This window comes from Lichenostomus cassidix, chromosome 2 (assembly GCF_008360975.1).
Source record: "Lichenostomus cassidix isolate B80296 chromosome 2, HeHo_3.0, whole genome shotgun sequence".
In the NCBI taxonomy this organism is placed as follows: Eukaryota; Metazoa; Chordata; class Aves; order Passeriformes; family Meliphagidae; genus Lichenostomus; species Lichenostomus cassidix.
Window position 1 is genome coordinate 30,171,789 of NC_139482.1, and position 12,169 is coordinate 30,183,957.

General features: G+C 37.4%; 1 protein-coding gene across 13 annotated transcripts in view; it reads left to right on the forward strand.

The window, feature by feature from the left end:
* The window catches only part of HDAC9 (histone deacetylase 9), a 457,439-nt gene that overhangs the window by 415,519 nt on the left and 29,751 nt on the right, over positions 1 to 12,169 (forward strand). For all 13 annotated transcript variants that reach the window (XM_085050864.1, XM_085050871.1, XM_085050865.1 and 10 more), the window contains one exon: positions 11,751 to 11,884. In XM_085050864.1, coding sequence (XP_084906990.1) covers positions 11,751 to 11,884 — 134 coding nt within the window. The remainder of the gene's footprint in view (positions 1 to 11,750; positions 11,885 to 12,169) is intronic.

The following is a 12,169-nucleotide window of genomic DNA, read 5'->3' on the forward strand; positions in this document are numbered from 1 at the left end:
GGCAACACTACCTGACCCATTATATTGTTATTACTTTGATCAGTTCCATTAATGTATAAAAGATTGGCCATACTTAGATGTAATATAAGGACAGGGATAATGTCCCAGGGAATTTGAGGTATTCTGGGCTGCCCCAGTTTTAACCAACCGATCCTGGCGTCTCAATTGGAAAGCCCAGATCCCTGAGATAACTAGTGGTGTCTCCAGAGGCTGACTCAAGAGTCCAGAGCTTTCCAAGAATGGCTAACCCCAAAAGAATCTCTCAGGGTTAATTGCAGATTTTTTGGTATAAACTAAGTGCTAAAGTTGCCTCTCCCACATGTGGAATTCAGAGTTTGCCAAAATTCATCTTGGAGCCAGTTACTCTGAGATTTTTAATGAGCACTGCTCACATAGATAACACGTTTTTATTTTTGGTAAATTTTGTAATAAAGGCTTTACAGTGTTTCATCAAGGAAAGGGTTTGTCACTGTTTCCATGTAGACGTCACTTAGAACACATGTATGGAAGTGATATGCATGCTTTTCATATTGAACTTTTTAAGATGTGGCCTGAAACTTTGTTTATAGAAAAAAAGAAACATCAGGAATTTAGGATACTGCACTTATAATTTAAGTTATAGTGGGAACAAGTAGAAGTTACATTTATGTTGTCTGTGTTTCTGCTTCTGCCTTTTTCTCAAAGAGGGCCTCAGAATTTTTATTAGTGGCAGTCATTTGAAGACTGACAAGGGACTCTTGGACTGGCAAAGTGTCACTACCTTTCCCTATAATATTCTCTGCTGTCCAATGAACTGCTAAAACCTGTAATTTCTCTTCTCCTCATTTCATTCCTAATTAAGACAGCAGCAGCACATAAAATTAAATAAATGAAAAATTCGAATCTGGAACCACTGGAAGTAGCATCAATAGAGACTCTTTCCAGTTTGGTGCAAACCTTCATCCATCTGTAGGATGAATGAGTTGCTCACTTCAGTCTTGCCTGAAATTGTTTACACACTCCTTCTTTGAAACAGTAAATCTAGAAAGTGCATGCAAAAACTGTGCACAAAGGAACATTATTTGGGTTCTAAGGTCAATTGCTCTGAAGTTAGACCAAGAGAGATTTATGATTGTTTTCACAATGGACCCCTTTTGCATATGTTATAAGATAGAGATATTAATTAAATTAACATCTACAATTCTGGACTTCTGCTTTTCTCTGCATAGAGAGGGCCAAGTTCAGGTTTTAACTATAAGCCAGCAGTAAATGCTAACTTTATAGTTTCTGCCTAAAGCTAAAAAATATAGGAAGTAAATGTTCCTCTACTTCTCCTCTGTATATCCATTTTTTTCTGTTATCCACTTTCCTATAATTAAAAGCAACCTTAAGAACCATGAGTTCTGTGACTGATTAAAAAAACAACACTGTAGTGGCCTAAATTTCTTGTTTCTTAAATCTTAATTTTGGATTAAATGAAAATGTTTTTATTTTTCTAATCTCCCCGTATGTACCATCAACTGTCAGGTCACATATGCATTGCAACTGACCATGAAAAACCACAGCCAGAAATTCAAGCCAAACGCTGATATAAATATTAACTTCCTTGCATTATATAGTAGTCCCATAGAACAGGTAATAGTCATGTCAAAGCAAATTTCTCTCGAGCATTTCCAGACACAGTGAGGGTACAGGAAGACCTAGTACAGAATGTGCAAGAAGTAAAAAAATCCTAGCCAGAAAAGGTCATAAGGGCTATTACTGCCTGTTTCTTGGGCATCTGAAACAGGATAGGAAGAAAAAAAATGTCTCTTTTTACAACCTTCTCTGCCTGCAAGCACACACCTGCTCATCACACCTGTATCAGCCCTGCTGGCTGCATGTGTTGGATTTCACACCTTTTGAACAGGCAACATCCAGATCTTACTCTGATTTGTACAGATTTTAGCACTAAAAAAATGTATTTTATTAATAGCTATCACCACCAGAAATCATCTTCAGTATAGAAATTACTTTTTTCTTTATCTACCTGCAAGCACTTGTCCTCTGACATTTTTTCTTCTCAGATCTGAGCATTGAGTCCTTGCAAGTGCTATAATAAATACAAAGATTTACTGTTTGAGTTCAAGTTGGATACAAAGAAAAGAAAATAAAATTTCTTTGTTATCTTTGTTAGAAATACTTCCAGGCTATCTTTGAGCTGTTCCAGTTTGGACTAGGTATATGCCAAGGCTCACCAGCTTGAGTCATACATCACCTGGGAAATAGATAGAAGCCACCTTTCCCACTGCTACTAAGGATTTATATATATGAAAGGGTAGTTTGAGATTATTTGTGATGACCCATTAGAATAAGGCATGGTCTAGGAAGATACACAAGTAGATAAAAGGTTAGAAGGAGCAACTGCTATTGGTTCCTCAGGTCCAGATGAGTTCAGGAAACCTGTGCATTCATTTAAAATTTCTGTTCTGGTTGATAAAATGTGGATCTCTAAATATGCATTTGAGCTTTAATGTGTATTTCTTTCACAGTTTCTAAACTTATTTTGCTATGGTTAAGAGAAGAAAGGTGTCTGCTTTTAGTAGGCCAAATTTTGCTCATAGTTCCAGAGATATAAATCCATTGCAGCCATTGGATTACTTTAGATTTTGACTCTGTGGCAGTATGGTAGTATGTCTAAATAAATGGCAAGTGATGTGGTTGTTCCCAGGAAGACCAGTTTGTTGTCAAGTATCTGCTTATTTAAATGTTTTAATTGCTTTGAGTGTTATCATGAACACTTCTGCCCACGCATACAAACCTGAGACCTGGCACTGTGCCAGCTGCCTGTGTTTAGACCTTTAATTAGCAACTAATCACTGAGGAATCCAGAGTTCACTGCAGCCAAAAGCTGAATGTTAATATTTCTGGGGGACTTACCTTAATCTGTCCATAAAGGATACAAAAATATATCCCTGTGGAAGAATTCAGAAATGCTCTGCATCCCCTTGTGGAAATAAGATCATAAACTTACTCTGCTCTCTTGACTTTTTGGCCATTTCTGATGGTTATAAGAAGATCTGTTTCCTTGACAGTGTTCAGTTTCGTACTCAGATTTATTTTTTTCTTCCTGATCCTTCCATGCCTTTATTGTCTTTTAGTCATAAATGTATTCATTTGTCATCTTATTTAGTAATAGTCTCTTTTATCAACCCATCATGCACTTTTATCCTCTTCCCAATTCTCTTGTGACCCATTTTTTTCTTTCATCTTTTTCTCTTATGAGTAATTAATATTATTTAGTTAATTAATTAATACCCGCCAACATAGTGTCTAGGTGTAAAATCTAGGCAAAAACAGTGGGAAGATGTTAAAATTTTGGTCCATGACCATTTATTTTATGAAATTGTCAGCACTTTGGCCAAAACTGAGAATGACTAAAAAGTTCATCTTCTGCTGGAGTGACCACTTCACATCATAATGAGTGGAACTGTTCTGAATTTGATATTTTTTCCTGTTGATCTATATTTATTTTTAGTGAGACAGTTGAACACCTTTCTTCACTAGGCTTTATAACTGGCTTTGCTATGAAGTTTGGATAATTTTTGCCCAAGCTTTCAGCTGCTGTGGTTCTTCAGCTTTCATCAGAGCAAAGAAAAAATGCAGTCCTGGTGTTGCAATTCGGTATACCTTATTTGCTAAGATTCTAGAGCCACTAGAGAGCTTTGAGCCACTGCAGCAGGTTACTTTACTTCTAGCTGTTAAAACTCTGGAGGGAGGAACAGTAGCTATTCTGGAAGTAGATTTTCAGTGTCTCCAGCTAAAAAAGCTGATTTACTGTTTTCCCTTGAAGAAGAAATTACTGTTGCTGCTCAAGGAACAGTATCTCAATGTGGAATGAATGGTTTTTGCCCTGTTGTGAACTTCCCACTTTTGAGGAGAATGACTAAGATGACTGTTGCAGCTGCAACAACATCTGGAGTCCTCAAATTACCTTGACACTAGTTAGCTGGATTTAGGTCTGAGTCTAGCACAGAAACACCATTGTTTGTCTTGATGTTTCTATTGTTCAGTGAGGATTACCAATTACTTCAGGTTTTCCAGCTTCCCTTACTACTGCTGTCATGCTATGGTAACAGCAGGAACAGTGATAATTTGCTTATGTATGGATCCTGCAGAATCAAGATGGATTCTGCTCCTCACTCTGAGAAGATCCAGAAAGTAATACTCCTTGACCACTCAGCCACCTGAAGGCATTTTTCACCCAGACCTTGTGGTCATTGTTTTAACTTTCTCTAAGAAAAGGTGGAAAACCACTGAGTGAAGAACTCCTTCAGGCTTCTGAAGCACTAGTTCTCAAGCAGTAATTGGTGGGTCACCACTTGGCTGCAGAGTCTCACAGAAAGACTCTTTCAGATAATTGTGTGCTGGAAGATGGGAAAGACAGGGATGAGATATTCAATATTCTAAGAAAATATTTTATTATATTCATATGGATTTCTTGGGGGACGTGGGGGGGGCAGGGCAGTGTGGTAGAATTTCTTTAGAAACAAAGAAAATAAAAATGTCTTCTACATATTTCCACCTGTTGGCCATGAGAACAAAGTGGCATCAGTCCTGCCTTCACCCGAGGCCCGTGCAGCGTCCTGACACCTTTTCTCGTGCTCCCAGCAGATTAAGGGTCCTCCAAGCTCTGCTGTGTAATAACATGACTGACAAGGTTCTGATGTAACATCTCTATTCATGAAGAAGGCTGGATAGAGTCACCTATGTCATTCAAATGGTAGCTACCATTGCTTTTACAATTCCACCATTTCAAGGCATTCGTGTGTTCTTTTAATTGTATGAAAAGGTACAAAAGGGCTGTTGTCTGGGTTGAAATCACATGCTTAATTCTTACATGTTTTTGTAATAGAACAGCATAATAGAAAGTTGTTCAATGTATTTTACTTGGAAATTGCAATTAAACAGAAGACTGTAAGGAGTCAGACCCCAAACCTAGTTTCAATACCATTTCCTTTAGCAAGTTTTACACATTACCTTTTCAATAAGTGGTGACAGGCAGTGCATTTCTGGGTGATTATAGCATATGTCAGGTGGGGTTAACGGGCACAAGGCCAGAGGGAAAGTGAATAACTGTATGATATGTACAGTAATCCCTTAGAAAGGCCCTGCCTTACTCCCTTCTGATTTTATGAAATTATGTTTATTAAACACTGTGATCCAAATCCTGAGGGGCACTAGACCTCTGATACTAATACTGAGTTCACCAGGAAACTTGTTGCCAAATTGGTCAGGAAATAGACTGTTTACTTCAAGTCTATCTACCTACAAGAATGTATCCCTGATATGCTTATTGTATGCATGTTGCTAGTCTTGGAATGATGAATGGTCCACATCTGGAGGCTAGGTCTTTAGATAATGGTATATGCTGATTAACACTGGCTAATGTGTTACTAGCTCTTAATTTAATCTGATATGATGATGTGGCAGGGTCAGTAAATGACTGAAAATAAAGTGAGAGCCTTAATTTGTATGCTCTGAGAAACTGTATAAGTTGGAAAGATCTTTTAGTCCATGTTGATTTTCTTGGCAGAATATTGTAGGCCATCTTCAGAAAATGACAGTCAGTTCTTAGCTTCTGAGTGACAGGGTTTAAATCAGATCCTTTGTGTTAGTCTCCTGGGTCAATTCAACATTAACTAACTTGGCTTTTCATCAGTTAGAAAAAGAAATAAGGCTAGATCTTCCCATCAGATTGTTTTCAGTTATAACTCAGTGCCCTCATTTCAGCTATTCATGTCCAACAGCAGAAACCTTGCCCCACATATTTTAAAAATGTGGCAAGTTGATTTTATAGGCAGTAGCATTATAATAAACTTCTACAAACTTAATCAAGCTTACTGATTTATTTGGATAGCCAATAGTAGTATCTGATTTTCATTCCAGCATGGATTAGAAACAAATTCTTCATACTTTGAATTATTTTTTTATCAGACATCTTGTTTTTTAGCCAACCCCTTACTGAGTCGAGACTCAGATTTGGAGATATAATCATCTGTAACTTGTAACATCAGATGCATATATTGTATATCAGTTTAACTCATGCAACTTGATCAGATTTGGAAGAAGTTGTTATGATAACAGTAATACCACATGCTGTATCATCTTGGCAGATTTCACAGTGTGTGGGACAGATTTTCACAGATAATTATTAGTCTGATTAGTCTACCTCCATAGAATCCCTTTAGAGCATTTTCAGTCTCCAGGAAAAAAAAAAAAAAAAAGAAAAAGCTCTCCAAACTCCATGGAGAATCCCCTCACCTCATAGATGAAGCAACAGCCTTTTTCAGAGACATCTGAATTCAAGATTCTGAAATACCACCTTGAAGTCCGACAACTCCTCTCTTCTGGCTTCTGCTTTCTGATGCAGAACAACTACTTGTTCTTGAAAAAAAACAGTGAAGATCTCTGTTGCACCTATCACCTTGCATTCTGTCTGGCTTCATTTAGTAAAGGCTTTTCTAAATAGGAAACAAAGTGAAAAAAGAGAGGAAGGATAGCAAGAAAGGGAAGAAATTATTACTTGGGCCGGCTATGAAAAGAGGTAGAGATAAAGGAAATATAAGGAAACAGGGAAGAAAGGAAGGCACAGAGCAAAGAGCTAATAAGAACAGGGCTAAAAACATCCAGCCAGATTTGGGAATATCCAAAGGTTCCTCTTTTGACTTTGGCAGCTGAAATCTGTGGTTGAATATTTTCCCTCTGAGTCTGCATAACAGCAGTGTAACAGTTCTAAAAACTTCATCATTATTTTGTACATTATCATGACCTTTCCTGGAGGGTGCAGAATCCCTACTGCTTGATAATGCAAGTTACAAAAGAAATCACTTCCTTTTATTTTAAGCATGAATTAACTGGGAGAAGAGTTTGGGGGAGTCTACTTCCTCCATATGTTTTCTCTGAGGAACATTTTGTCCCGAGGTCAGTGATGCTTTGTGTGGTGAAGGTGTACAAGTTCCTCCTCCCTGAAGGACTAAGCAAATTCTATGGACTGTATGACAGACTTGGATGCACCCATATCTTGAGTTAAAAATACTGAGACTGTCTTACTGAGCATTGTCAAGGTCTCCTCTTCCTGTAGCAAGACAAGTTTTCATTATTTGACTTTCAAAGATGTATTCTATGTACCCTTGAATATATATTAATAGAGATTTAATAAATTATGTTCAGTGTAGCAGCTAAAGAACAGCTAATTATGAAAAACATATTACTGTAGACCTAAAAGGCATGCAATAAAAACATCTATTACGTAAATTGTTAATCCATAAAAATGTGTTCCTGAGACTATTGGTATTTATTTAACATACAATTACTGTCTAATTTAATCTAAATTAAATGCCTGCTTGAGACATGTAATTTGAAGTGTTACTGAGCTTCCTTCTCCCATGTGAAAAGCAAGAAATCAGCAGCTAATGCCTGGAGGCCAAATGTACCATTTAAATTCAGGTACCTCAACACTAACATTTGTAATTTCAGCCATTTGGAAAATGTTTTTCATAAGAATGTATTTGGCGTTAAAATCTCCTTTTCCCCCTCACTCAAGGCCACATCCTGCCAACTGAGTCAAGTCTCTGACTTCATCCAAATGAAGTTTTGATTGAGTAAAAGGTCCTGAATTAAGACCTGAGAATAAAATTTGTTCTCTTATCATAGAACACAAGCTTTCCAAAATGTCCCAGCTCCTGCTAGTACTGGAAGGGTAAATTATCATTTGACTCCTGTATGGACATATTTATTTAGGACATGTAGCCTGGTGACTCAGGAAGTTATGTAAAAACTGACCCAGTTAATTTTAGATGCTATTGTTGGAAGAATATCAATGAAAATTAATCAAATAGTCACGAAGGAACCACAGGGAAGGAGCACAGAACACTGGTGGGTAGAATTTTGGCAGCGATCATTGCAACAGTTTTAATGAGAGGAAAACACATTCTCAAGTAAATTAGAGAGTAATGACATGATTAAATGGTAAATAATAGTTAAATACATGCTTGGAGGTCCAGAACAGAGACTGTGGAGGTTTTGTGTTTTGCATGTATTCCTCTCCAGGCTGCTCTGAGTATCCAGACGAGCTCACCAGAACTCTGCCTGTAATTTAGGGTTAGGTTGTAGCTTTTATAACACTGAAGCCAAAGGAGCTGTTGGGGCCCTGCTGCTGAGGCTGAGAAAGCTTTCTCCATAACTCTAAACCTTTGCCAACCTTTCGGTTGTTGACGTGTCCTTGTTCCTTCACTGGAGCCGTCTCCACTGAGCAAGGGCCAGCACCACAGCTTTGCTCAGCCTGCCATCACCCAAAAAATTACTGCGCAGGAGACATCTGCTCTCCTTATGCACAGTGGGGGAGAGGGAAGGAGTCTCTCTTCTCTGAGGCAGGTTTAGCCCCCACGAACTGGGTGTTTGCACATTTGCTGGCAAGCAAATTGAGTTGCATATATGACTGTTTATGCAAACAGAGAGTGCTGTGGTGCTGGCTGGAAGTGCACCCCATCCATATGGTTCCTTTCCCTGTCTGCTGAGGAAAGGATGTGAGAAGAATAACGTTTACAAGTTGTCTTCATTCTCAAATGCTTCCTTTGCAAAATGGGAGGCTGTACATATACATGGTTTCAGTACGTACATACATGTGTGGTTAGTCTTAATCTGGTCTTCTGTGCTTGGATGTACAATTGTGCACCCACAGGTTTTTGGGGGAGAAAATATAAAACACTTAATGAGTAGGAAGTTCAGAATTACTAAGTAGTGTTTTGTTTCTTGTGGAAACCGAAGGTTAATCATAATATTTAATAGGATCATAGCAAAATAATACTAAGTGCTTTTGCAAGTTCTACCCAGGATATCCAAATGTTGGATCTGTTGATGAAGCAGGTACTTTTAATGTTTAAATTGCAGAAGTCATGAACATAATAGTTGGCACAAAACCATTCTCACAATTTCCTGGCACACTACATGAGCCTAATTTTAAAAAATGCTGCACTTCTCTGAAATGCAAAATCACTGAGCGCATTTACAACAAGGTTTCAGCAGGTATAGTAGAAAGGACCAAGAACTGCTGCTGATTTCTAGAGATTCATGTGAGTTGGAAGATCCAGGATTCAGAAAGCTTGTCTGACTCCTTTCTCACCTTAGGTTGGCCAGTGCTTGATCTCCTTATATCAGGGGAGACGACGAATTCTTTTAATGATGCTTGTTACTATTTTCTTCTTGTTTCTTTAATTATTTGGCGTGAGCTACAGCCCATCTTAAAACTATTACTTGACTGGGATTCCTTTCTTTCCATTTTCTTACTTCTGCACTCCAGGGGATTTCCTTGAGGAAACTAACATCTCTCCTAGGTTGCTGCAGTGACACGGGATCTAAGTTTCTTTGTTAAGAATTTCCATAACTCATCCAGTCTCTGGAGATATTGGTACTGTTGGCTAAAATTGTTTCTTCACTTTCTAGCAAGTTACCTTTATTTTTTCAGGGTAATTATACTAAAGAAAAGCCCCATCATGTTCATTTGGGTTGAAAACAGTCTATCTTGTGAGCTCCATTTGGAAAGATGCTTTCTGTATCACTCACTGCATCCTGATTCATTCAGGGTGATTATTATAGCATTGATACTAGGAAAATCATCAGGAAGCCAAGCAGACAAACTAATATGTAACAATGTCTATGGGTTATATTATGTATTGTTGTCTAAAAGAAGAAGAGGCATAGCAAATGCAGTACAAATCTCAGAAGATTATAATGTGGAGGTAACAATATTTGTAATCATATAAAATTTTCAAAAAGTGCAGGGGAAACGTGGTAGAGCTTTCCCTTCACAGAATCTGTATAACACAAAGGCTAATGTCATCTTAAAAGAGCTGTTCGATTCCTCACAGGCTCAAAGGGTAAATTATAGATGTGGGAAGCCTGAGCCAATTCATTCTTCTTCATTTCCTTTAAATGTTTTATCTTTTACTCACTTTACGCTGTTAGAGTTCTTTTCTTATGAACCTAACGATCTCATGTGTAACATGCTCACAGAAATAAATTCTGTAGGTAAAAGAAAGCAGAAATTGGCTAAAGATCAAAGGTTATCCTCATTCCACTCCTTCCTTCACTTTTATAATCCTGTCTAAATTTGGTCTTTTGTAGAGAAGAGTGGGTGGGGGTTTTTTTTTTGGTTGAGCGGTGAGGTTTTTTGGTTTTTTTTTCCATCAGGAAATGTTGAGTTTAAATGAGAGTTTAAGGTTTTATTTGTTATTTAGCCCTTTATGTAATTTGAACCACAGTGTAATTACTTGGCTAGAATCAAAACAGCAGTGCTTTTAGGGTACAGAAGATTGGGCAGTGGCTCAAAGAAACAGCATTTCACCTCAAGTTTTTCTGTGATCATCTATAAGGTTAAGTGACAAGTAGAGGAGTTTTGTTGTTTTGGAGTTTTTTGTCTGCACAACTAATCCAGATCTGCTATCATTAAAGTCCGTATTCTAAAGCCAGTTGGACATATGCTTAACAAAGATGTCCTATTTTATTTAAAGATGAAAAGGGAGCTAAATGTGAGATTGGAAAATTTCTCTCGAAAATATGCTTGTAATTTTCACAGTTTTAATTTTTGCTGGTCTTCTTCATTGGACCATAGTAAAAAATAAAACTCCACAGTTTAGCAGGTACCTTTGAATGCTTTATTTAAGGATATGAAATACACTGGAATGAGTTATGATGACCATCAATGGAGCAACTGGTACAGACCAAGTGGAAAAGTTAAGAACATGATGTGATGTTTATTTAATGTCAATAGTTTCAAGTCTTTATTTATCATTTCTTACTTAAAAGAGATTAAACAAAAACAATAGCTGTCCTAGGAAACTACCACAAAAATTCTTTCAAAAATCCTCACTCCAAATTGACTTATTTCATGCAATTTTTCTTGTCATTAAAAATGTAATAAATTAATTTTACTTGAATCACAGATGAAAACTTTGTGGTAATGTTTGTGTAGTTATAGATCACCACAGAAAATGAACTACCATAATTTTTGGCTGTAGTGCAGAGTTTCTTAGAACACTCTTGGTCAGGAGGGAGCGATACTGGTAGAGATAGCTATGAAGTTCTAGACAGTTTCAACTTATACCAAAACCCTGAATGAAAGTTCTTACGGCAGCTTCCAAAAACATTTCAAGATGGAGCTAAGAGGTAACATATGTTTCCACTATCTTTCAGTCCATGGTTTTATTATTCTCACACCTCAAATACAAAGGAAGAAACAATTTTTAAATAAAAAAACCCTTCATCCTCCCATTTAAAAAGCACAATTATTTTTAATTATAGCACTGTAGTTTAACTACAAATATTTTTTATCATATCAATGCCATAGGTGACCAGGGTTATGTCAGATCTCTCTAAATAACATGGGTATATGTTATTTAGATATGGGTATATCAGTATACACTGATACGCAAATAGTAAGAGAATCCAGAGTGATAATGGTTAAAAAAGGTAAGAAGAGAGACATCCTCATGTTTCAACTACTCTGCAGCAATGAGGGACATTATCTCACATGTGCCTCATACAAAATTCTGTATACTAACTCCAAAGCATCTGGTGTAAGCCATGGTCAAAAACAGGATACTGGACTAATTATATCCTATGCTCCCTGTACAGTATTCCAGAGCTTTCTACATTCTCATGCAGCAGATGTGAAACATGCCTGCAATATCAGTTCTGCTTTAATTATTTGCACTCCTGTATTTGAATACCAGGTTTTGGCCACCTGACCAAGCAATTGCTGAAGCTGGCGGATGGCCGCGTGGTGCTGGCACTGGAGGGAGGACATGACCTTACTGCCATCTGTGATGCCTCTGAAGCCTGTATAAATGCCCTTCTAGGAAATGAGGTAAAACATGAATCACAGTAGGTGGAGAGAGTGATCGAAGATTGCTGAAGCTGCTATCTTTGATATTCTCTTGGTAACAAAAATGTCAGTCCTTTTTTCATTTGGTGTATAAACCATGGAATTTGAGTATGTCTCAGAAATTAATAGACCTCAGATGGGCTGGTTTGCAAAAATACCTCTAAATTAGATGATTTTACAAATCCATTAGTGTATGTCCAAATTATTCCCAGTTCTGAGTAATATTTAAAGCCTCCAAATTGCTTTTAGTGATCTGCTGAATTGGTA